General features: G+C 41.3%; 1 protein-coding gene across 2 annotated transcripts in view; it reads right to left on the bottom strand.

The window, feature by feature from the left end:
* Positions 1-20,487: 20,487 nt before the first annotated feature.
* Positions 20,488-26,172, bottom strand: part of LHX9 (LIM homeobox 9) — a 41,111-nt gene continuing 35,426 nt past the window's right edge. For both annotated transcript variants that reach the window (XM_061633955.1, XM_061633954.1), the window contains exon 5: positions 20,488-22,059. In XM_061633955.1, the coding sequence (XP_061489939.1) occupies positions 22,003-22,059 (57 nt within the window). In that variant the 3' untranslated portion in view covers positions 20,488-22,002. The remainder of the gene's footprint in view (positions 22,060-26,172) is intronic.

Raw genomic sequence — 26,172 nt, forward strand, 5'->3', positions numbered from 1 at the left:
GCTATCAGATCATTGTGTACTTAGACTGACCTTTTAAATCCCACCAGCTTCTGCATTTCTAAAATAAGGACTGTCATCATCTTCTCCCAGGTATTTTAGCATGTGTTTTTAAATTGTTTTAAATTTTTTAAATTGTGTTTTAAATTGTTTTTAAAAGATGTGTTTTGAATTTGTATATTTGTTTTTAATGCTTTTAGTTACTGTAAACTGCCCAGAGAGCTTCAGCTATGGGGCAGTATAAATACAATAAATAAATAATATAAATAAAGTAGCTTTTCTTATTTTACTAAGTCTTAAGTCTCAGTGATCTCAATGCAGGGTAAAAGCCTGCTTTCTTAGGTAAACGCACACGGTGGCACACACGCATTTTAGACTGCTGTTGTTCTCTGCTTAACAAATATACAAATTTACACAACAACAGTGAGACCCTCAGCAGTGGATGGGTTAGCTGAGCAACAGGTTATGTAAGGTTTAGTTGCAACAAGAGCCTGCTGCTGGTTGATTAAGTTGGAACTAACTGAAAATTCTGTCCACTTTTGGATTTGCTTGTCCCCTTCTGGCCTCATTGTCGGATAGCCCAGTGTGGGTACCATTTGCCCTGTCACTTCTACAAGGCACGGGGCCAGTTTCTTCTTCTCTGGTTTGAAGATATATTCATGGCATAAGTTTTAAAATATTGGAATTGGTCTTTTTCTTTATAGCAGATACATCACTAAAGAAGGACAAATTGTTGTGTGGAGAATTATTTCTCTTTTTGTCTTTCCTGAACCTGCTGCCAATCAAAAACTGTGTTAAACTGAATCAGGCTATTAGTCCATCTAGCCAAGTATTATCTACTCTGACTGGCAGCAGCTCTCCAAGGTCTCAGGCAGAGGCCTTTCCCGCTGATTGGGTAACCTCATGTTCAATGTATGAGGACATCTCAGACTTCCTCCTAACACCAGCCAAACAGGGAAGGAGGCAGGGAGGGGAGGAGCTATTATGTTAACTGTGCCTTTAAGTGCAGGATGATGATGCATCACCACACAAATTGCCAGTGCAGGGTTCCTGAACTTGCTTGGCACTCAACCATGGGAGTATGAGAGATTTAACCTTACCACTGCCACTGTGATCCTGCTCAAGATGGGGGGGGAGCATGCCTGCAATTTGCATGGAGGATCCCCATTCACTTTGGTTGGAATTTCCCCCCCCCTGTGCAAATGGCAGGTGCAGGAACCCCAATCTGGGTTGAGATCATAGCAGAGGCAAAGGCATAAAGCCCCTATGCCATGCCTCAGTTCCAGACTGGATCAGGCCTCCTGTGCTGGCCGTTGGGGGGGGGGACAACCCCAACTACTCTGCCCTTACAGGTGAAGCTACATAGGTAGCATAACATGTATTTTGACCCTCAGGGACCAGTCCCCACCACAGCAATGGGGCACAAAAGCAAGATTACTAGCTTTCTGCTCTTCTTTCTCTTCAAGTCATTGCTTGAGATCAACTCAGCTTATCTAGACCAGGATATACCAAAGACCCAGAAAGCTGTTTCTCATTCCCCTTTGGAAAGAAAAGAAAAAAAGGAGAAGTTTGCCCACCAGCAGTGGCATGGGGGGGGAGTGTCTTTCTTAACCTTTCTATGGTCTCCTGTTATGTTTTATTTGTAGGCTGCCTTTTGGCTAAAAAGGCCCCATTGTTGGAAACCGCCCAGAGAGCTTCGGCTATGGGGCGGTATACAAATGCAATAAATAAATAAATAAATACGGCGGATTGCAAAGAAGACACACAAATACAAAATGCAAGCAAGAAAAAATACAATACAGTTTACAGAAAATGTTGTTGTTGTTATGTGCCTTCAAGTCAATTATGACTTATGGCGACTCTATGAATCAGTGGCCTCCAATAGCATTTGTCATGAACCACCCTGTTCAGATCTTGTACAATAATAAAATCTTAACATTCATCTTCCTGGCAATCCCCAGAAAGATGTCTGAAAGAGCAGGAGTGAGGGGGCAAGGCAGGTGGGAAAGTTTGCCCCTTGATAGTCCCGGCACAGTCTCACCCCTGCGGCAGTCCTCCTGCCCTGCTCAGGAGCCACCTTTACCCAGGCTGACAACTGCCTCCACAGTAACATAAGTGGGAATGGCCACTATCAGGAGACCAGTTACATTTCTTGCTTCCTTCAGATGTGGCTGTCAAAAGAAAAACAAGAGTGCCATTCATGGCCCCAAGCGCCACCCTAGGTAATGAGCAAGCAAACTACCAACAACAATTTTTTTAAAAGTTTGAGGGTTTTGGACATTTTGAGAAGAGGCTACGTGCCATTTTTATTCCCGTTAACAGGCATTCAAAGACGACGGATGATGCAGATGTCACGGAAATGAACAGCTCAAGCGCCGCGTCCCCACAGCATGCCGCACTACAGGGTGGCCAGCCTTCCGAATAAATTATTTGTTTTTATGGCTGAGCATGTCACCTAGTGCTAACATCTAACCAGAAGCTAATAAGTGTCTAAGAAATCAGAGGGGACAGCAGAGAAAACAGAAGCTCCAAGACAGGTGAAGAGGAGGAGAGAGACAGGCAAGGCATGTCAACAGCAAAGTTTCGGATTCTATCAAATTTATTAGATTACAGGATAGAAGCTGCCTACATGAGATTGGTTATCAAGACTGTAACTTGGCCCTGTATGACATTACTGTTAATTATTTTTGAAAGCATTCTTTAGAGGGAAATGCTTTTGGGTTTTTTTAAAATACAGTCCTTCTGTTAACTGTGATAACAGCCCTATGAACTAAATCATTAATATCTATACTCAGCTGCTAGGTGTAAAAATTCACTAACAATATTTGTCAATTTTCAAAGGACTTCATGAGAAGAAGCAGTGATTTTTTTAAAAAAAGGATAATTGGAGATTTGACTTCTGTTTCTAACAAGCAATATAGTTCCTGCATCAGATTATGATTAGCGATTTTTTAAAAAGTTTAGTTATTTAATTTTCACCAAAGCAGTCATGTCCTGAATGATCCCTCTCCTGTCTTATACAAAATCAGACCGTTGTTCCATCTAGATCAATTTTCTATACTGACTGGCTGTGGTTCACCAGTTTCAGACAAATCTTCTTACAGATGACAAGGATTGAACCAGGTATTTAACCACTGAGCTATGGTGCTTCATAAATACTACAGAACTTTGATGGAGAAGAATTTCAATGGAGTTTGTATAGAATTTCCTGTTGTCCCAAGAATGCAACACTTTCCCCCCTCCTTGTTTACAGATCCTATCAATTTCTGGGATCTGGCACTGCTCGCACCCTGAGATGACTGGAAAGAAAAAAGTACTTCCTCTCAGGCAGAATCATCCAGCTTTGGGGCAGTGGCAATGCTGTCAAGGCAGACAATTCCTCTGCCCTTTCCCTACCAATGCCAAGCACTGATGTGGATGTAGCCCAGAAAGGAAGTATTTTTATTCTGCATTTTTAATATCTTGCACAACTTATTCTAGTTTCTTTAGTGGAGGAGGGGACAAGGAGCTACACATTTTACTGAGACTACACTGCTAACCCCTTGACATTTTATACAGACACAGACACACACCCTCAGCTTCTGAGATTTCAACAGGCAATCTCTCAAACGTTGACATCTATTTTTTTCAGCCAATAAGAGCAAGACACTTGCTATCAAAATGAGTTTCTGGAGGCTAGATTCTGCTGCCAAGATCTTATTCTACACTCCTGCAAAACTGCAATATGCACACTCATGCACACACACACACACCCTGCAAAGAGTTGCTTTGTGATTTCCTTGATGCCAATCAATGTGCTTTGAATGCTCCAAAATGTGACGCTCTCCAAAATTATACCTTGCAGTAAGTTAGTTGTGTTCCATGCAATACATGAGTCTGAGCTGTGCATTTCTGAGCATGGAGTGGGGAAAAACAATCAATCCCATACAAAAGGTTCTTGCAGAAGACGAGTAAACATGCCCTTGATCAGCAGAGTCAGGAGGTGGGGCATGTATTGTGATTATGTGGAGAAATGTGACACAATGTTAATGGGATCTGCGAAGATAAGATCTCTGTGAACAAGACTATTATTGGCCTTACAGAGTTTTGTTTTGTCTTTAACTGCTCCCCCAGGAACCACTCTCCCATTAGTCAGAGACAGAACAGTAGCTGTTCCTTTGACATATGTCAGCATTGAGGTTGAACAGGAGAACGGTGATGTGGTTACTGGCATGTGTACCAACAGAAGCATTATTCTAACTGCATTTTATATTGACTATCACCATGCAACAGATACTTTACACTCTGGACTAGCTGCTATCCTACTGAGGAGGCATGTAAGAAACTCGGATTGTTTGTTCTTTAAAATGTTATTGTCATTCATTCCTGCGAGTAGGCTGCAGCACATTTGATTCCCTACAGAAGCATTGCTAGTCTCCTCTTTTCTCTAGAAACATGAGTAGATGGGTCTATGCTTAAATATTTAACTTCACCAGCTTCTTCCATTCATGTCTCAATGGCAATGATGAGCTATTGACAGGCATGCTTTCCAGATAGCTGTTATTGTATCAATCTGACCAATGACACTACATTCCTGCTAGACATCAGTATGACGTTAAATAAACTTTCAGAACTAACTTGACAGAGTTTAACCCCAGCCCTAGATCCAACAGGTTCTATCCAGAACCCAACATTCTGCCAGGCTTTGCCCATGATCTCCAAGATTCTACTCTGGTGCCATTCTGATGTGCTGTCATAAATGGATGATGAGCTAGATTTTGTCTGTATTTAAAAAAGCAGTGAAACCTGACCTTGGAGTTGCTCCCCATGTTGGGACTTTTGTTCCATGGGATTTTTGTCTGCTAACCACAGACATCATGATCTAAGAAAGATTTATATCCTTGTGAACTCATGAGCTAGGGATGATGGGAAATGCAGTCCAACATCTGGAGAGCACCGGATTGGCTATTCCTGGTGTAAAATATTCCTCTTAAAGGCCCAAGCCACAGAATGATTTCTTGATCCCTGGTTTTTGGCATTTCCCTTCTGGCCATGTTATTTGTATATTTCTTAGCAATAGATATTGCGGTGTTGTCATTCACCTTGTGATGACAGACATGTGTTAGATAGCACTTGATAAGATTCATATAAACTTTGTGGTAACTTTCCAAATTTGGCCTATGGAAAATGACTGGCAAGAGGTCCCAAGAATACAGCAAAATGTCACATTTTGCTGGCCTCTACGTCACCAGAGCAGATAAGCTGATGTCATTTCTGATTCGTACTACAGCAATATAGATCACCTAGATTGATCCTGGCTACACATAATTTGATTTTTCTCATTTGTGTCATTTCCAGGGACACTCCCTTAAACAAAAATGTGAAAAGGAGAAAGTTGGTTCTCTGCCTTATTCCTCTTATCCACTATAATAAAAGCTTGAACAGTCCCATTTCTTTTTAATGCCTCTAACATATTCTGAAGCTCAGCTTTCTTATGGGCTGGATTGACATTTAGAAAACAACATGTCATTCACCTCTGAAAGAAAACTTTCTTCGAGCAGGCAACAAAGAAAATGTTAGCATAGCGAAGAATGCTATAATCAACAAACACATCAAAGTCTTTTCTGAATATGTATGGGGGGGAGAGAGAGAGAGAGAGAGAGAGAGATTTTTTGGGGGGGAGTGGAGTGTATATGTAATTTTTATGATAGAATTAAGGCTGGCTAAGGCTAAATATGGAACACTCTTTTACATGAACCCTCATCAGGCACTCAGCCTGACCACGCAAGAGCAAAATGTGGGTCCACCAACCACACACCCCATGTCCCTGTGCATCACAGCCCCACTCCTCCATTCCCAACCTTCGAGATCAGGAATGGAGCATGCACAGGGAGGGCAGAGCTGGCACGCACAGGGATGTTGTGGGCAGGGCTGGTGTGTGAGCTCTTGGCCTCCAGCACCCTTTTGTGCGGTCAGGTGGGCTACTTTGTTTCTCCTTAAGAATGATTGTTAGAAAGTTTGTTTATAAGCTAGTTATGCTCAGAGCTTGGAAGTAACTAGTTACAAGTAACGAATTACTTGTAATTTCTTACTTTTTTGAGTAACGAGTGGGTAACTTCATTACATTTTGCTGGTAATAGAATGAGTAGTAACTTCATTACTTTTGAGGAGTAATTGTAATGTTTCCAGCATTACTTTTGTGCATTACTTGGGGGGAACAGGGGAAGTCTTCTGCTCCTCTGATTTGTGAATAAAAATCATGTGCTTCAAATTGGGCTTCTGTGCAGCGTTGTTCTTCCTTCATGCTCTATGGGTGCTTAGGAGGCAACTAGGGAGGAGGTGGAGAGTGAGACGACGTGGAAAAAACAATTGTTTAAAAATTGACAGGAGTGGAAGGAGAAAAGAGCTGGAGGCAATATATATATGTGTGTTGGGGTATCATCATTGCTGGGGGTGGGGTGAGGGGATGTGAGATTCTGTTATGCCATTCTGTTAATCTTACAGATAAAAAATGATTATTCTACTACCCTCTGTGTATGTGTGCTTATTTTTAATGCTGTTTTAGGCTACTTAGATGTGCAGCAGCCAAGGCCAGCACCTTGTAGGCATTTTTTTTGAAAAAAAGTAACTAAAATGTAATTGTAGCAATTACTTTTGAGTAAAAGTAAAGTAATCAGTTACTTTCAGAGCAATTGTAATTGTAACTGTAATTACTACTTTTTGGGGGCCATGTAACTGTAACTGTAATTTATTACTTTTTAAAAGTAATCTTCCAAGCTCTGGTTATGCTGTATTTGGTGTGGCGAACACAAAGCTCCTGCTCCACAGATGGACTTTGGACAGATTTGTTTTTTCTTAATGCCTGCAGCACTGTGGCATGAGAAGCTCCACTGCTCCAAATCTGTCTTCTACATACTTCAGAGGTTAGGAAACCTTTCCAGCTGAGAGGGGGGCACATTCCCTTCTGGACAACCGACCTGCCAGTGGTGGGTGGGGCCAGAGACAAAAGTGGGCGGAGGAAAGAATGTAAATGTCATATTTCTACAGTAGGCTAGCTTCTTCACATTCTCACATACACCTCTCTATCCTCTGTCCAGGTAAGCAACAGCCATTATCAGAGTTCAAGGCAAAAACACTCAAGGAGGGTGCAAAACAAGACCAGGTACAAGTGGGGCCTGGAGAAGAGAGGGAGTGGCCTGGGATGAGTTTCAAGAGCCAGAGAGAGGCCTAGAGCACTGTTCCTCAACTTTGGGTCCCGAGACGTTGTTGGGCTACAGCTCTCATCATCCTTAGCCATTGGCTGCATTGCTGTAGTCCAACAATATCTGGGAACCCTAGAGGGCCACATTCAGCTTCCAGGCCTGAGGTTCCCCACCCCTGACATACTTATTCCAGTTATAAGAGCCCCAAACTCCTGTGCTTGAATTATAGGAGGGCAGGGGGGGCTGCTTCATCACCTTGTGATGCCTCCCTGAGAGAAAGGTTTTAGAAGACTATGAGGGAGTCATGATCTGGCTAAAATGGCAGGGGGAGCAGGCCAACCCAAGTCATTTTGCTACCTGAGAGGCAGGTAGCTCCCCTCATGTCACAGTGCATAATATGCAGGTCTTCGTTTCCAAACTGTGTATATTTTAAAATCTTGACAGTTAATGAGAAATGTGCTTGGGCCATTTTTAAATTGCCCAACTGAAATAAATAAGGGGGAAAGGGGGGCTTAGTTCCCATTGTCAAACAACCAGGGGAGAAAGGAGGTAATGGCTGTGGATTTCAGGAATAGCTTTCCTCTATCTAGTGGCAGCTGGTGCCTCCATGTCAGTGGGGCAATGGAATCTGCTCTGGGTTTTAGTCCAAATTTTCAAAGAGTTTGAATGTTCCTTGAACGTTCAGACTAAAACCCAGAGCAGATTCCACTGCCCCCTGACACAGAGCCGCCAGTCACCACTATCTCCACCCTTTCTCCTGTAATTTGAGCATTACTGTACTCTGTACCTTCTAGTCACCATTGTGGCTAGACTTACCTGGTGGCTTCCCAGAAGTCACATTGAATGCACCATTGAATCTTACGCAAATTTGACACTCAAGAAGAGGTTCTCCCCACCTCCTTAGCCACTGGGCTTGAAGACAGCAGGGAGGTCACTCATTTCATCTTTCTCCATGACTCATTCATCTGAGATACATCGTAGACCTGTGAATAACCAATTCACCATTCTTTGTGTTCCAGATTTCTATAACTCCTACCCAGTGCTTGGAATGAACTAGTTCAACAAAATTCACTGAAATTGTTCAAAAATCTCTGAACTGTACCTGAAAGTAGTTCACATAATTGTCAGGTGAATGGAATGTGAATTCAGTGGATGTGAATGTTCTTTTTGTGATAGAACTTTGAACAATTTCTAGTTCATGAGTTCCCAAACTGTTCCCCCCATGAACCACTTGAAAATTGTTAATCATCTTAGAGGACCACAATGATTGTTCTGTTTGTTGTAGCAATTGTAATGCACTGTGCTCATTGCTGTATGATTTTTATTGTATTTTTATTGCTTCTTTTATTTCTTATATTGAATTTTATTGTATTACAATTTGCATTCCATAGAATTCAAATGGTAATACTTTAAGATACAATAAAAGAAACAAAAGAAGCAATAAAAATACAATTAAAAATGAATATGCTGAAGCTGTGACTATGAAGCCTTTTCAGAAAAGAGGTTAAAATCTGTAATCGGAAAAGGTGGAGTTTGGGATTGAATCTTATGATCCAAAACCAAAGGGGGGGGGGCACACTGGATGAAAGAACAAAACAGAGAGAACAAATTCTCAAAATGCCAGAATGTTTTATTGTGTCCAATGTGTTTTGAAATTAAGAAATTATTTCATCAGGGGAATTTACCCTTTTTACCAGCAACCTCCAAAGATAATACTGTTGCGTGCCACCCCAATCTCCGAGTGGTGAGACATCTCCAGGGGTCCCTGTGCTTATCCAGGGTTTGGTTTCCTTGGAAAGAAGTCAACGGAGTCTGTGGTGTCTTTAGGAAATATGGTTTATTTATTTACACACATTCCAACCTGAGCTTAAGATGGAGGGATTCAGTCCAATAGATCTTGCTTTTCCATCAAACTTATAGGAGGCATCCTAAAGCTGTGGTGCAGGGAGCCAGCCTCTCTGTGTGTCTCCAGTTCCCAGCCTTTGGCTCCAATCAGCAGGAAAAGACAAGGAAACATGTTAGAAGACTCTTCTCAGTGGCTAACACATACTCCCTTTTCATTGGCTTGTGGGATTCTGGAGACATAGGGACCCTCCTGGGACCCTGCTCCCAAAAAAGTAAGGGATCTAATACCCACCCACCCTGAGACCCTGGATGACTACATTTATATATTGATTTGGGAAGGGTGAATTTGGTAGGTTTGCATTAAAATGTGAAGCAAACAAATTTCTCCTCCCACCCCATCCTGAACTCAAAGCCCCCCTCCACACTCCAGCTTGCCAATGCATAGAAAGGCACAAGTATGGCAGACAAACAGGCAAAGCAGCACTGCCCGGAAATGGGGTGATTCAGAAAAGACTGACTTTCTGAACACACATTAGCTCTACTTGTCAAAGAGTTGAATGGTAATGTTAACAAGTGCTGACAAATGCTCCCTTGCCACTATAATATTGAACTCAAGAGACTGTACTAGGTGTGGTGTGTAAGACATGGGGTGGGGGGTGGGGGTTAAACAGCAGACAAATACTCTTGGAATGAATACTTTCTAGTCTGTTGTCAAAAAAAGGTAATCTTATACAAATACAAATGTTTTGTTCAAAACATCTAAGCTTTTTAGCAATGCTTTTCTGTAGAGCAAAAAGGAAATGTCTAACATTAAAAGTACAGCTTTTATTACACTGTGTAAGGAAGTTTTATTGTGGTTTGAATGACTTCAATTAGCATGAGTACATTCTGAGTATCTGATGGCAAGCCTGTAAAATATGCATATAAGGTTATGTGTTCGGAGAAGTCTGCGTCAAGTAAAAAGCCTATAATTGCTCATCAATGCTCTAGAGCTAGGTAAGCTCTCTGGCACTGTAGCTGTACCAGGAAATACCAATCATATAACTTCTCCTCTGTATTTGGGGAAGGAAGATTTCCAAAGTCTGTTTTAATGCTCATGAAAGATGCTAGTTCAGTGGTTCTGAGGGAGGCCATCTTACTCACAGTTTGCCGTTTGGGATGTGCCAGCATGTCCCTCCTCTCAGAATCAGGCTGGGGCTATGGTATCTGTACTGAAATCCAACATTGTAGTAGGCTCTTTCGGCAAAATTGCTGAGGGGAAGGGGGTTAAGGACTGGATGCTTGCTGAAGTGCAGCATGCAGAAATTAAAGCTCTGTTGATCAGGCAAGAACAGAAGGCTAAACTCATATATATCAGATCTGACCAATCTAGAGGCTTCATACCGCCAACCAATCACAGAGGCTGATTTTGTACAATGCTATTCCCTTTTGTGCCTGAAGAGGACTCTGTGACCTAAGCTTACATTGTTCTCCTAGAAAGTTCATTAAGCTAGTCATTCTTTGTCCCCAAGGAATGCTTAGGCCTCTTGTGTAGGAGCAATGGCTTTTCTGGAACAGGGGTAAAGAATTCTCAGCACCCTCAATAAACTACACATTCTTTGTAAAGACAAGACTGTTAAACAAGTATAAACACAATATACAGTCTGTTTGTAATGTAGCCTTCATTATATATATCCTTCATTAATCTTCTGAGGAAAGCACACTCTGGTAATTATTTACTGGTTGTGGTGGGGGCAACCTTCTTTACTGCAAATAATAGACCAAGAATCTCACTAGGGTTGCTGGCTTTTTTCTTTTTCTTTTAACTGGTACTGCTCCAGCTATATGAAGAGAAAGGGGGGCTTTAAAAAACCTCTCTTTTAAAATTTACAATATATTACATACGCAGGGAAAAAAACAAATTAATCCTAATGAAATCACAATGAATTTTAAAAGCATTCCATAGATATATTACTAGGAGTATTGTTTGAAAATGATACTCGTGACTAAACTGATGTGTGAGCCTAAAACAGTAAAATTTAGGAGTTTTCACCATCGAGGTTTTCAATCCCCCAGACAGCCTACTTGTGAAGACCCTATTTCAGACCTTTCCCCTAGGTCTTTCGCCCTCCTCAGTGGTGTGGTGTTGCTGGCCAATGGATATGCAACTAAGGGGTGGAGCTAGTGAACGTGGCACCATTCTCTTCATGACGCATGGGGGGAGAATGCCTGAAAAGCTTTTGCACATTTCTGGTTTTTGTGCTTCAGTGCAAAGTGCTGAGTGCTGCACTCAGGACCTGCTTGCAGGGCTACCCATAAGTGCCTGGCTGGCCACTGCAAGAACAGAAGAGTGGACTAGTAGGCCTGATCCAGCTAGACTTTTTATGTGCTAGGGTTGCCAGGCTCAGGGCCTCAGAATGCTTCTGTATCTTTAAGAGAAGAGAAACTTCAGCCAAGTGCAGGTGTTCTTGCAACACTGTAATGGGAAAAACCACAAGGTGGAATTCTCCCTTCCCCCTGCACAACTTTTAAAGATACAGAAGACCTCCACCCACTGTGGATGTTAACTTCAACCCAGTCCCATTTTGTTCCTTATACATTTTGTTCCTTATACAGAAGCAAGAATTAAAGCACATTTAAAGCACATGCCTTGCTCCAAAGAATCCTGGACACTAGTAATAGCTTGCCGCCCTGGGCTCCTGCTGGGAGGAAGGGCGGGATATAAATCAAATAATAAATAATAAAATAAAGAAAGAAATAATAGTAATGCCTTCCTTACTTCTTTTTGGAAACCACATATTATTCCCCTTAAGCTTTTCATAATGTGTTACTTCCCCCTCCCCCAAATCCCTTCATTGTCTTCCGTCACTGTCGTGTTTTGTGACTTTATTTATTTATTTAGTTAGTTAGTTAGTTAGTTATTAAATTTATATCGCACCCTTCCTCCCAGCAGCAGCCCAGTGCCAAGGTAGGTCAGGAAGGGAGGATGTACTGTGTCCTGTTTCCACACCATTTTGTGAAGTTGCTTGAGTTCTTTAGAGCGGTGATTTTAAGACTTTCTGTGGCTGAAGGAACATTGACCTATCCACTGAGGAACCCCTATGGTGACAGCAAAACCCCTGTGTGCTGCAAAGAATTCTGGAGTATATCCTAGAGTGCACCTTCAGTTCACAAGGGGAACTGGCCAGTGTGAGCACCTGGCCTCCTTGAACAGCTGCCAACCTAAACCTACCCACCTAAAATATACCTACTCTAACGCCATCCTTTCATCATCTAAATGCAAAATAATAAACCAGCGTTGACCCTACACTCTCTGCCACTATACAAACCCAAGCAACCCAACTGCAACTCTCCCAACAATTTAATGGGGACTAAAAGTAAAGGTGTCCCCGCACTTGCAGTGCGAGTCATTTCCGACTCTTAGGGTGACGTCTTGCGACGTTTACTAGGCAGACCGTATATATGGGGTGGGATTGGCAGTTCCTTCCCTGGCCTTTCTTTACCCCCCAGCGTATGCCGGGTACTCATTTTCCTGACCACTGATGGATGGAAGGCTGAGTGGACCTCAACCCCTTGTACCGGAGATTTGACTTCCTCCTTCCGTTGGAATCGAACTCCGGCCATGAGCAGAGCTTTCAGCTGTGTTACCGCCGCTTACCACTCTGCGCCATGGAGAATCTTTTTAATGGGGACTAGACCCCCATTAAAAATAAATATATAACATATTCTGCCATTCTGTGCTGCTTGTACTCAGCACTGGTGCTGCCAGGTAAGTCCACTGACCAAGGAGGTGGCATGCCAGGATTCACTTTGCCTAGGGCAGCGTCAAACCTAGAACTGGCTCTGGGCCAGCCAGATAGGCCTCACCATTGCCTAGCCATGAACTGAGAGTGCACCTTTTAACTCCACCTACACGTTTCAGGGGAAGATTGGAAGTGATTGATTTTGTTTAAAAAAGGGACGTTTGTATATTACTGGTCTTCTCAATAAGAAAATCTTTCATAACCTTCTGGAAAACTCCAGTATTCTTAGGAACACAGTTTGAAAATCATAATTGAGAGGAAATCTAGGGAGCAGTCATGTAACTTAAAAAGTCAAGGTGAACAGAAAGCATGGTTCCCCATTTCCTTTGCAGCTTTCCCCTCCATTTTAGGCCAGGTTCACATGAGAGCTAAAATCCATATTGAATTTGAAGCTTTTCCCTTCGCAATAGAGTTCCATGGTTCACAAACATCCGTCCTCCCTACCTTGCAATCTGCTGTGTTGTTCAGACACGTTCACTTTTATTAGTATCACTGTTTCCTTGTGGCCCCACCCCCCAATTTAAATGTTAACTCCCTCTGGAACATCGCTAATTGAGAAGGGGAGGGGTTTCTGTCAATTTCATGCTAAGCCGGGAGACAGTGGGGAGTGCAAGTGACACCAAATTATTTTTTTCTGTTGTCAGTTTCATTTCCTCTAGACAAAGCCCTTTTTTGTGAAGAAGGAATGAAATGTTTATAGTGTGCAGTGTATATATTTTAGTGTTTGTGTGTTTGTGAATGAGATGGCTGCTTCCTGGCCAGAAAGTGTTAGATGGGGGGGTCGGGTTGACCCCCCTCTCCTTCCCCTCCAGAAAACCAAGCAGGGCCACCCTGGCACATCCCGCAGCAAGTCCTGCCCTCTAGCCAGCAGGACTGCTCCCCATTGCTACTGCCACTGCCACCACCTCAAAGGGAAGGGGAGGGGAGGAGGGGCTGCTCACCCACCCATGCCCCAAGCACCGGCTCTAAATATCCACCTGTCTCTTCCCCACAAACTGGTGCAGTGCAAAGCGGCTCCTCCTCCTCCCCCCCACAGAGAGAGGCATGGGGCAGCACAGCACCCCTTCTCTTCCCTTGCTGCCCCCGCCCAGGTCGTAAAGTAAAATAGCGAGTAAATGGAGCGCATAGCTGGTTTAAAAGACTGAGGGAGGGAACTTACTGGGGGGAAAGTGGGGGAAAGGAAGGCTAGAGCGACCGGAAGTTTGTTCATCAGCAGCAGGAAACAAAATGATGCCCATAGGCAGTGCAAGGGGCGGAATAAGGGAGGATCTAAAAAACAGCAAAGAAAGGCTAATACACAGTAGGTGCGCATCGAAGCAGGTGCGGATTTTCAAAGCAAATTCATGCTTTTAGCGCATTGATTTAATCCGGATTTAAAGGCAAATGCAGCTGAATGAACTCGTGTTGGCAAAAACGTCATGTAAACGGTCCAAATTTAAATTTTATGTTCACCGCCCAGAGAGCTATTGCTAGTCGGGCGGTATATAAATTTAATAAATAAATAAATAAATAAAGGATCTGCAAAAAGCACCAGATCCACATTATACCAGCATCTGATCAGACCCTTACTTTAAAGGATTAAAGCTCTCTAAAGGATTGCACTCTCCTCCCAGCTCTGAATTGCACATTCTGGATTCTTTCTAAAATGTAGGAAACATGAGTGGGGCCAGCCTTTCTCCATTATGTAGGGATGTAAAAATCACACTTTTCTCGTTGGATTCTTAGTGTAGGTTTAGAGTCATCAACATACATGATGCTTTACAGAATAACAAAAGCAAGAAGAAGAGGTCCCTGCCATAAAGAGCTAACAATCTATGTTCACTCAAGACATCAAGAGGTTTGGGGTTTTCTATAGTGCCTATAGTGCCTTTCAATACATGCCTTAGCAAAAATTCAACAGGGTTGATGTGATGTTCCTGTAGGTTAAGCATCTGTAAATATGGAAAGTGCAGGGCTATTAGGTGATGTATGGTAATTGACTGAGAGAAAGGGGGAGTACATGGGTGAGAAGCTGAAGTATGCTGGATGATGATGGGCTGAGTGGCTGGCTGGCTGAAGGTATAAATGCAGGTTTGTGAGTGATGAGAGGGGGGAGTCGGTTAAGGGGGAGAAGTTGTTGAGTTGGAGGGAGGGAGGTCGTTTGGTGAGTGTTGGTTTGCAGAGTTCTGAGGGAAGTTTCGATTGTACTTGGCTGATATTTAAAGAGTATATATATGAACAGAAACATAAAGAGTGACCATATATGAAACCATACACTTGTGAAACATTCCTAAAGTAATCTTGTTATTTCCTGTTATTAGTAAATAAATACTTGTTTGGTTTACCAAAGGCCTGATCCTTGGCTGGGGGAATATACAGACCAGAAGGGAGGGCAAGGTAATTACCAAGGCTGAACAGAAACTGTATCTAATGGTGGCAGCGGTGAGGGGAGATATTGTAACAAGTCAAGTATCCAGAGCAACCCAGAGTTGTATGCTTTATATATAAAGATACAAGGGGGTTGGGAACAGCATAGGCACACAGTCACAAAGTAACAAGCTATAGAGAGACTTAGGCAAAGTCTCTGGGAGTATTGGTTACAGGAAGTGACTGGTGGTGCTGCCTAGCAGTGGGATCTAGTGAGATCTGTGCTAGAGCGGAGTGAGAAACCATATAAAGGATGGTCCTGACTGGTGGTGTCCCTGGTGGTGCCTAGTGAAAGGCAGTAGCCACAAGCAGTTGGGAACCTGACAGGGAGAACCAGGGAAGGACGTCACATGTGGTGGCTGTAGCGGTGGGATACAAACAAAATGAGAGGTGGGATACAAACAAAAGGAGAGTCCTAAACAGTGGTGTGACTATAAAGGAATAACATATAAAGATTACTTGTGAGTGAGTGGCAAAGAGTGAGTGAGCTCCAAGAAACATGGCTGAGTTCATAAAGATGAAAAAAGAGGAGCTGGTGGGAAAATGTATAGAGTACCATTTACCTCATGAGGGTAAAGGGGTGGATGAATTGAGAGTGGCATTAATAACATATACGACAATCCAAACCAAAGAACCTGCAAGAGAAGAAACCACAGAAGGGTGTTTAAGTAATCCTGCTTATGTGGAGTATTTAAGAGAGAAGTTAAAATTGGAGGCTGAGAAATTGACAATGGAGAGTGAAAAATTGAGAAAGGAGGCTGAGGAAAAATACAAGCAGTGGGTCTTTGAAGCTGCAGAGAAGGAAAAGCAATGTGTGTTGGAAACTGAAAGGTTGAGAATGGATGCTGAAAGAGTGATAATGGATGCTGAGGTACAAGTGGAAAGATTAAAATTGGATAGAGAGAAATTTCACTCTGAGGAGACAAGGAAAGAGAGAGATGGAGCAAAAATAAAAATTACTCCAAAGGACTTTGCTGTCTATGAGCCTGGTCAAGATCCTCAAATTTACCTCACAACGTTTGAAAAGGCAGCTCAGATGTGGGGGCTACCTGAAGATAAATACATGCAGTATTTATCAAATCTGATTAAAGGGGAATTGGCTGAAGTGTATCAGTACTTCCCCTCAGACAGGCCAGTAATATATGCTGAATACAATGAAGCAGTGTTTAAAAGATTCAGACTGGGGCCTGATTATTTTAGAAAGCTTTTCAGAAACTGCCAAATACAGACAGGGAGGTCTTTCGTGGAGCTGGGGGCAAAACTGATGGATATATTTGGGAAATGGCTGACAAGTGCGAAAGCTCAGTCTGTGGAAGAGGTGAAAAACCTCATGATATTGGATCAGTTGTACCATCAATTGCTGCCCAAAATTAGGTTGCTGGTGAAAGATCGTTCCCCTAAAACTGTAACAGAAGCAGCGGAGCTGACAGATCATTTTGCCTCAAACAGAACTGGGTGGATGGCAAAACCACTAAGAGATTTTAAAGCTAGACCAAATAACAATGGCAGAAAAGATGTGGCACCACAGAGAGTAAACCCTCAAATAAAATCAGAAGGGCACAAGACACCTCAGTTTGGGTCTGTGTTCCCTAAAACAGAGGAGAAAATCTGTTACCGATGTGGGAAGCCAGGCCATCTGTGTTTTCAATGTGAGAGTGTAAACCCCCTCAGTAATCCTGTTCAAGGAAGGACAGTAAAGAGTGAACTGAGAGAGGGAGAACCGAAAAAGATACAGTTCTGTCAAATAAGCTGGTCAAAGGTCCAAGATTTGGACTCAAGCTTGAGAGAAGAAGTGTATGTGCAAGGGGCAAAATATTGGGCTTTGCTAGATACTGGTGCTGCTCAGACCTTACTGAGGCCAGATTTAATAAAATCTGAAAAAATTTACCTCAGGAAAAGCTGGTAATCCAAGGAGTGAGAGGCAAACCAGAAAGAATTCCCATGGCCCTAATAAAACTAAAATGGAGGGGAAAGGAGGAAACTTACAAAGTGGGTATCAATGCTCAGCAAGAAGAACCTGTGATTATGGGCAGAGATATTATGGGGGCAGAAGGAAAAATTTATGTGGTGACCAGACAACAACTTGGCAAAGCAGCAAATGCCATTTTGTCAGAGGCTGAAGAAAACAGGGTGGAACCTGTGATTGAACCTGAGGTTGCCATAACAACTGCTAGTATGCCTAGAGTGAATGAAACATTGTTACAAATGGGGTCTGCCACAGAGACACAGCAGTTCAGAGAGGAGCTGAAAAATGATAGCAGTTTGAATGTAATGAAGGAAAAAGCCCTCCAAAACAGAATCCCCTTCACAGAAACGCTGAGGGATCAAACTGTGTGGGAGAATGGTGTGCTGTACATGCTGTGGTTGCCTAATGAACGGGAGAACCACTGTTAACCAGTGAAACAATTGGTGGTACCTAGCAAATTTAGAGCCAGATTGCTAGAGGTAGCCCATGATGTCCCATGTTCAGGGCATCTTGGAATAAAGAAGACCAAGAAAAAATTGGCTGCACACTATTATTGGCCAAACATTTCTGAAGATGTCAAACAATATTGTTCATCAAGTATGGTATGTCACAAAGTGGGGAAAAGTGGGGTAAAAACAAAAGCTCCACTGAGATTTCCTATTCCATTGGTGTGCTATGTTGTGAAAGAAACCTCACCCATTTGGTACCTTTATGGGGGAAAGGACTTTGGAAATGCACCACCTACATCTTCAGCTTAAAAACAACATTAGTCCTCAGAATTCTCCTTCTCACACACCCGCGAGGCATGGGAGTAATACAGTCTGTGGGGGAAGAGGAAGGAACCCAGATTTCTTGATGGAAATACAATTAAGCAGGGTGAGTTTCAAGCCTGAAGTATATCCATCTGGCGAATAAGAATGTGAGGTCAACTTGTTAAAGCAACCAGTTTCTTGTCAAGTAGTTGTGGTTCAAGATCTTGAGAACAGAGATCATTTGGATACATCTCAGATGAATAAATTTCTATACCTTTACTGTAGTAAAGAAATGTTTAGAAAGGCACATTCTAATATGTTGACAGTCAAAGCATTGCAGGTGTGTCCTGAGTCGGGCAGATCACAAGAGTGTTGTTTACGAGTGTCATTAGTGCCACTTCGTCTCAATATTGATCAGGATACCCTGAGGTTCTTGAAGGATTTCTTCACTAGTCTGTCTACAGAAGTAAAAATCCTAATGACTCTAGATCATGGGGTTAAAAAGCCTCATGGTGCAGACATAACATGTATCTTACCCAAGCATCCCAGTAGTTTAAAGGAGCCAAGCCCGATTATTTTTTTCTCATTACACAAACAAGTGAGTCAGAATGAAAGAGTGCTTGAGAAAATCAGGAAACAAGGGAGAGCATTTTTAGGTATGGCTGGTTTTGGAGAGATAGCAACCCCACTGCATGGGTTAACACAGAAAAGGTGTGCTGAATGTGTGAGATGGGATGAACGGTGCCAAAAGGCTTTCGACCAGCTGAAGCAATCGCTGTGTCAGGGTCCGATATTGATAGCTCCAGACTTTGAACAACCGTTTATAGTGGCAACAGATGCATCTGATTTGGCTCTTGGAGTTGTGCTGATGCAAGAGCAAGAGGGCATCAAGCACACCATTGCCTACTTAAGTCGCAAACTGTCATCAAGGGAAAGAAACTACTCTTCGGTCCAGAAGGAGTGCCTGGCAGTCGTGTGGGGCCTGGGAAAGCTGAGACCCTACGTCTGGGAACGGAAGTGCACAGTCATCACGGATCATTGCGCATTGCTGTGGCTAGACACTATGAAAAATAGCAACACCATGCTGCAAAGGTGGTCCTGGGCACTGCAGGAGTACCAGATAGACTTTGTTTACATCAAGGGAAAGGACAACGTGTTGGCAGATGGACTTTCGAGGCAGATGGCGGATACTACAATCAAGTGAGCAAAATGTAACATATAAAGGACACTTTACCCCAAAGTGATGGACACTTGTATATAAACGCGATGTATTAGTCCTGGGTACAGGAGAAATACTCTGCTGTTATTTAAGGGGGGGATGTGATGTTCCTGTAGGTTAAGCATCTGTAAATATGGAAAGTGCAGGGCTATTAGGTGATGTATGGTAATTGACTGAGAGAAAGGGGGAGTACATGGGTGAGAAGCTGAAGTATGCTGGATGATGATGGGCTGAGTGGCTGGCTGGCTGAAGGTATAAATGCAGGTTTGTGAGTGATGAGAGGGGGGAGTCGGTTAAGGGGGAGAAGTTGTTGAGTTGGAGGGAGGGAGGTCGTTTGGTGAGTGTTGGTTTGCAGAGTTCTGAGGGAAGTTTCGATTGTACTTGGCTGATATTTAAAGAGTATATATATGAACAGAAACATAAAGAGTGACCATATATGAAACCATACACTTGTGAAACATTCCTAAAGTAATCTTGTTATTTCCTGTTATTAGTAAATAAATACTTGTTTGGTTTACCAAAGGCCTGATCCTTGGCTGGGGGAATATACAGACCAGAAGGGAGGGCAAGGTAATTACCAAGGCTGAACAGAAACTGTATCTAATGGTGGCAGCGGTGAGGGGAGATATTGTAACAAGTCAAGTATCCAGAGCAACCCAGAGTTGTATGCTTTATATATAAAGATACAAGGGGGTTGGGAACAGCATAGGCACACAGTCACAAAGTAACAAGCTATAGAGAGACTTAGGCAAAGTCTCTGGGAGTATTGGTTACAGGAAGTGACTGATGGTGCTGCCTAGCAGTGGGATCTAGTGAGATCTGTGCTAGAGCGGAGTGAGAAACCATATAAAGGACAGTCCTGACTGGTGGTGTCCCTGGTGGTGCCTAGTGAAAGGCAGTAGCCACAAGCAGTTGGGAACCTGACAGGGAGAGCCAGGGAAGGACGTCACAGTTGACTCCCAGGAAACTGGGTAGAGGATTGCAGTTTGAATCATCCAAAAAAAGCCTAAAACGTGTGCAGTATACTTTATGTTTTTCACCTTGCTGATCAGGATTAATCTCACTATAGTCACATTTTCAACAGGGCTCTTTTAACACAGTAAAATATTATTGAAACAATTTGTCCATAATGTTAACTAGTAACTGAGAACTGTTATCACAAACAGCTACAATCTCATTACTGATGTTCAGAGCATTACCGAAGTTAATCTGCATGTTAATTTGGTGCTCCATAGTTTTCTTTCTGAATTTCCCCCCACAATCCAGAAACCCAAAGAAACTTAAGAAAACATTCAAAATGCTGAGCATACACACATAAGAGAAATATTTTAATGTCAGTTCATATTCATAAAAGTTACATTGTTTACATAGGGTTCATTTGTATATAATAACATTTCATTTTAAATGAAAAGGGATTATTTTTCCTTCTTTTGTTTTTGGCAAGCCTGTTAAAACAAATTAACATATGCTTTGGATGTACAGCTCAAGAGGAATATAGTTCTTCAACATCTTCTGCAAGAGAGGTTGCCTTTGAACAATTACCAGTCCCTCATTTCTGAAGTAGTATTGAAAGCATCATAACTTTGGTAGCTGAAATTCAGCGATGGACTGGATGGCCCCCAGATCAGGTCTTCTGTTTTTATTATTACTATTTTTAATTGTTAAGTGATTTTCCACATTGCATAGTGAAAATGTAAACTTATTAGGGATCATTTAGTTACCATTAATGGTATTACATATTGTACTGTATAAGCCTTCCTAAAAATGATGGGTAAAATAATTTAGCAGGAGGATAAAAATCCACTAGCTATTGCCGCCTTAAACACTGGTGAGAAATCAGGATGCATCTCCCCACCCGCACCTCACCCTCTAGCCCCTGGTTCTCTCTGGCTCCTAGAAAATCTCACTGGCTCCTAAACTGGGGGGGGGGATTTTATATTTTTAAAAGTTGTTTGGGTACAATCCAGCCAAATGAATCATTCTGAAGTCCCATAGATTTCAATGACAGAAATGTGAGGTGCAATTTGGCTGGTTCATGCTCTTAATTCTTAATGAAGATTCATTATCTATGTGAATTGTGAAGAAGAGCATGAAACGAGAAGGAAATGAGGAGCAGGAAGAATTTCAAGGAAGTAATTTTACATTGTGCAACAACCTTCATTTGCTATATAAAACTTTTTATTTATTTCTTTGTGGGAGGGAATGTATTGTAGCATCATTTTTGTAAAAAAAATTAAATTAATTTCAACAGTTATGTTTGTGTCAACTAGGTTTGCATCAAGTAAAATGTTTATTAATGAAACTACTGTACAAGAAACATCAAAGCGAAATGCATCATACAGAAAAAGTACACTCTAGGTATGAAAAAGTGCATGCAGATTGCTTTATTTTTATTTTTTTAAGTCAGAAAGCAAAGAATACTAATCTTGATCCCTATTGTCTTGAATTAGTGAGAATGTTCTTCTCTGAATTTACAAAAATGCCATTGAACATATTTGACTAATACACATTGGCAAGCAAGATGAATGAAATTCAATTTTTGGATTTTATTTTACAGGGATTTTTGCTTGACAAATGTGAGTTCTTTAAAAAAAATTTAAAGGAAGAATCTTCTCATATTGGAGTGGGTGGTACTGCCAGGTTGCTCTGATGCCATACACAGCCTTCAGATTTTTAGTTAGACACCGTCAAATAACATATGATGTGTTAACATTCAGGAAATGACATTGAGTCTATTTTTAAAAAATTATTTTTGGCTCAATAAATTTTAAATGTATGGTTTATCATAACCTAATATTGTCTTTGTCTTCACTGCAGTGGATATCCGATCAAACTTTCCCCTTCTTTTAATACTTTAGGGAATTTTCAAACGTCGGGATGTTTGGCTGTAATGCCCCAAGATTTGTTCTCCCTGAAAGAAATCATAGTGACAATTTATTAAACTACAGAGCAACCTGGCTTTTAGGGGTCTGTACTTTTAGATTGTGTTCAATACACCTAACAACTAAATTGTGATGCATTTCATCATAATTAGTTATATTTTTCATGCAATTACTTCCGCTTCTAAATTGCCTGGGGTTTGGGTTTGGTTTATTTAATTTTTTTTGCTTTTAAAAGAAAACTATCAACCTGACCCTGAACACAAAAGGCCACAATCCAGTAAGAGTTAGTTGTGGTTTACAGCATAATCCTATCCATGTCTTCCCAAAAGTAAGTCCCATTGAGTTCAGTGGGGCTTGCTACCACATGAGTGCGTATAGGATTGCAGACTAAGTCCCACTAAATGCATTGGCATGGAACTAAATAATTACTAACTTAAGTCCCTTTGAGTTCAATAGTGCTTAGTTGTGAGTAACAATTCGGATTGTATCCCACAATAACTTGGAAGTAGGTCCCAATGATTTTCAATGAAACATAAACTTCCAAGTAATTGGCCCCAATCCACCCAAAGTTAATTGCACTTGCTTTCATTGGAACTTGACTTAAGCTAGTTGCAACTAACTCATCCATTTCATTTCAATGGGACTTAAGCACAACTAATTTTTATTGGATCAAAGCCATTGTGTTTTGCATTGCAGCCTAAGGCAGGGTTGTAATATCAAATCAGTGGGGCATTACTTTTCTTTCTTTCTGTTTTTGGAAAATAAAAAGCTTAAATTGCATCATGTATATGCACTCTGAAGCTAAAACTAAAGAGTAGATCCTGTTTTAACATAGATGCCCATTTTTGTGTCCACCATCACACACACACACATAGAGTAAAAGCAACACAACACACTGCCACGGGTAAGACTCCAAATTTTTAAAAAAGAAAAAAAATGATGGTAAATAAAACTCCTTCAATTCAAAGTGGTTTGTTCACACAAATTTAATAGGATATATCACAATTGTTTGGTCCATAAATATTTAGGGGAAATAGTTTCTATACAATGCATTTCTCAATAAAACAAAGAAACATGGACAAGTTTGCTAGACCACTTAACTGTACTATAAACACGAAGCTCAATATATAAGATTATTGAATTTATCAACTATATCCGAAAGAGTGCACAACTGCTTTCTATGACATGTTTGTCCCCTCTACCAGGATATACACCATAAAAAGAGTTTCAGAAATAAGAGGTAAACAGTACAAAACTAGTGAGGTGTCAAAAGGGCTTAAAACAGTTAATTTAACAAACAACACATATATATCCTGATTTTTTTCCCGACAAGCTTACTCCCAAGTTATAGCATAAGGCACATTGTAGAACTGAGTTATAATTAGTCTACTTAATAAAGTAGATCTATAGTACCATATAGTTGTTCTGTCAAAGAACAAAATATAAGTATCAATATTTATTTTGTACCTGTAAAAGTGTATTAATAAAGATCTCAGCCTTTCCAAGGTTGTTTGGTCTGGTTAGTGGTAAATGCCCATAAGGTAATAGAAACAGGAAAAGTCCAAGGTTGGCACCTCAATCCTAAATGTATCAACTTGGAAGTAAATTCCACTCAAGTCAATTGAACTTACTTCCATCTAAATACGCTTTAGGTCAGCAGCCTTAAGCTTTCTAGAAGATGATGACCACACTTGCTAAATATATAACGACAAAGACACATTTTCCTCTGTTACAGTGTTAACATCTCTTCCATTGTTTTTTTTAAAAAATAAGCTACTTTTCTGTGCTAATTTTCTAAAAACCCTGAGCAAAAGTTACAATAATGCACTTTAATGTGGGCAGTGAACTGTCAGTATGTATCCACACATTAGTAGAAAAACAACAAAAAGAATTCTTTTCAAACAGCCACTTTTGAATAAAAAAGAAAAAAGAAAAAAAGAAATTTGATTGAAGGGAAGTGAGGGGGTGGGCCTAAAATGCAAAATACTTGTGCAAAAGTTATTCTTAACAATCCACCCAAACCAGGATCTTGACGAATTTGGGTGTGGTGCTGGAGTGTCTCCCGTGTCTAATTAGGATTTTACAAGAATAAAAGATACAAATGAACATTCACCACTGCCCAGACCATTCAGACTTTTCACTTAAATAATTAAAAAATAAAAAAAATAAAACAAACACTTGCAAATGTAAACTAGGAAAGGTATTTCCAATTAGCAATGCATCCACAAGGCTTCTGAGTTTGGAGGCTTCAGAGGTTCCCAGCTTCAAAGCCCTATGTTGTTCTTGTTTTGTTTTTCCTAACACATTTTCTCTCCTTATACAATTTCCCCCTTTTTTAAGGAAAAACCTAGAAGGGAGCCACAATCAAATACACACTTAAACACACTTGAGCCCTTTAATTTAAATGGGTTCAGCATGCTTGGCTATGTGTCAATGCTGCCAGTATGTCTATCAGGGTACATGGCAATGAGCTTAATGTGTGTCATTGTGTGTGCATACACACACAATATATATATACACTAAAAGATTTGTAGAAGGCATTATTCAGCAAAGGTTTGTCATGACTCTCACCCCATTGAAAGCCACGGAATAGAGCTTAGTCACAACTAGTTGAAGTTCTGTTGATTTTAATGGGACTTGTGTAACCCTGTCTGATGCATGTTTACTTGGAAGTAAGCTCCACTGAGTTCAAATGGGTCAACTTCCAGGCAACTGCAGCCTTAACGTTTGCTGGTCTGTGCCTTTTGACCATAATACATTAAAGTGGCTGACAGACCCCATCTCATGGAAAAAATCAGACGTATGCTCAAAACAGCCATGAATACAAGATACTGGAATCAACTTTTAAACGTCTTAAGAAATTATATTTTGCTTATTTCCATCTCCCTCTTAAAAGTATTGAAATTTCAAGAGTTACCTTAATAGTGGATATGAACACGCATGTTTTAAAACCAGAATTGTGTTGCCGATTTTGTAAAAAAAATTTTTAAAAAACCCAGATATGTTCCAGCCAGTCCCACTGAGACTTAAAAGTGCTTCACACATGATGGCCTGTACTCATAATTTGGGGGGGGGGGGGCAGAAAGTTTCGACCTTCAGTTGTTTACCAGCAATTCCCAAGTCATTTAACCCAGAGTAGTCCCATTCATTTCAATGGAACTAGTCCAGAACAAGCATGTAGAGGACTGTAGCCCTTTTAATAGTACTGGGGGATGGTACAAAGCAATGTTGTCCTCAGGCTGCTCAGGTGATGCAAGCCCTATTCACTGTCACCCCGATTCTAAACACATCAGATGCGATCCAGCCAAAGATAAACAGTTTGAAGACCCTTTTATTTCCATGGGAGACAGTTACATACACACTTAACTCTCACACCGAAATCAATGGAATTCAAATGTTTAATTTGATCGGGATTGTACTCATTACTTGTTCCACTGAAAATCAGTGAAAGCTGGATCCTTTACGTAAGAGGTAAGAGCCACACAGTTGAATGGAGTTTATTCTCAAGTGTGCATAGGATCAGAGTGTTTGGATCTCAAATGGATGCATTAGAGGATGGGTAGCCACCTTTCATATTCTCTGAGGCTGCTCTTTTTTCCAGACAGTAGCCTGCAGGCCAGTAGCAACACAACTACAGGCTACATAGTCAAGTTGGTACTGTCCAGCACTAGAAACTTCACATTGATGAAGTGCATATACTCAATTGGGGCATTAATACATACCAAAGAGTTGTATAATTGAAGTGTGGAGTTGTACTCTCTCATACACACACCACTTTTGAAAACAAGTTGCTTTTTCCTTCTGAAGGAAACTCTGGTGACACTTTCTACAAGATTGTGATGAAAATGTGGTAACACCAACAAGGGCAAATAATGTTCCTTGGGAAGTTGGGTCTGGCCTTCAGGCCACCAGCTAATCACCTGCACTGGAGCAGCCATCTGTCTAAGGAAGTCTATAGGACTTCACAACGACGACTCCTAATAGGCAAAGGCATTTTCCAGTTTATTGGATTTAGTCTACGTTACCTAGGAGTCTCTTCCTCCATCCTCATCTACATTAGGCCTAATAATAACTGCACAAACCGCCATTCCACCCCTCGTTCCTGCTATTATGAATGAACAACAATCTTACAAGGTTGGGGT

The sequence above is a fragment of the Rhineura floridana genome, chromosome 6 (genome assembly GCF_030035675.1).
Source record: "Rhineura floridana isolate rRhiFlo1 chromosome 6, rRhiFlo1.hap2, whole genome shotgun sequence".
In the NCBI taxonomy this organism is placed as follows: Eukaryota; Metazoa; Chordata; class Lepidosauria; order Squamata; family Rhineuridae; genus Rhineura; species Rhineura floridana.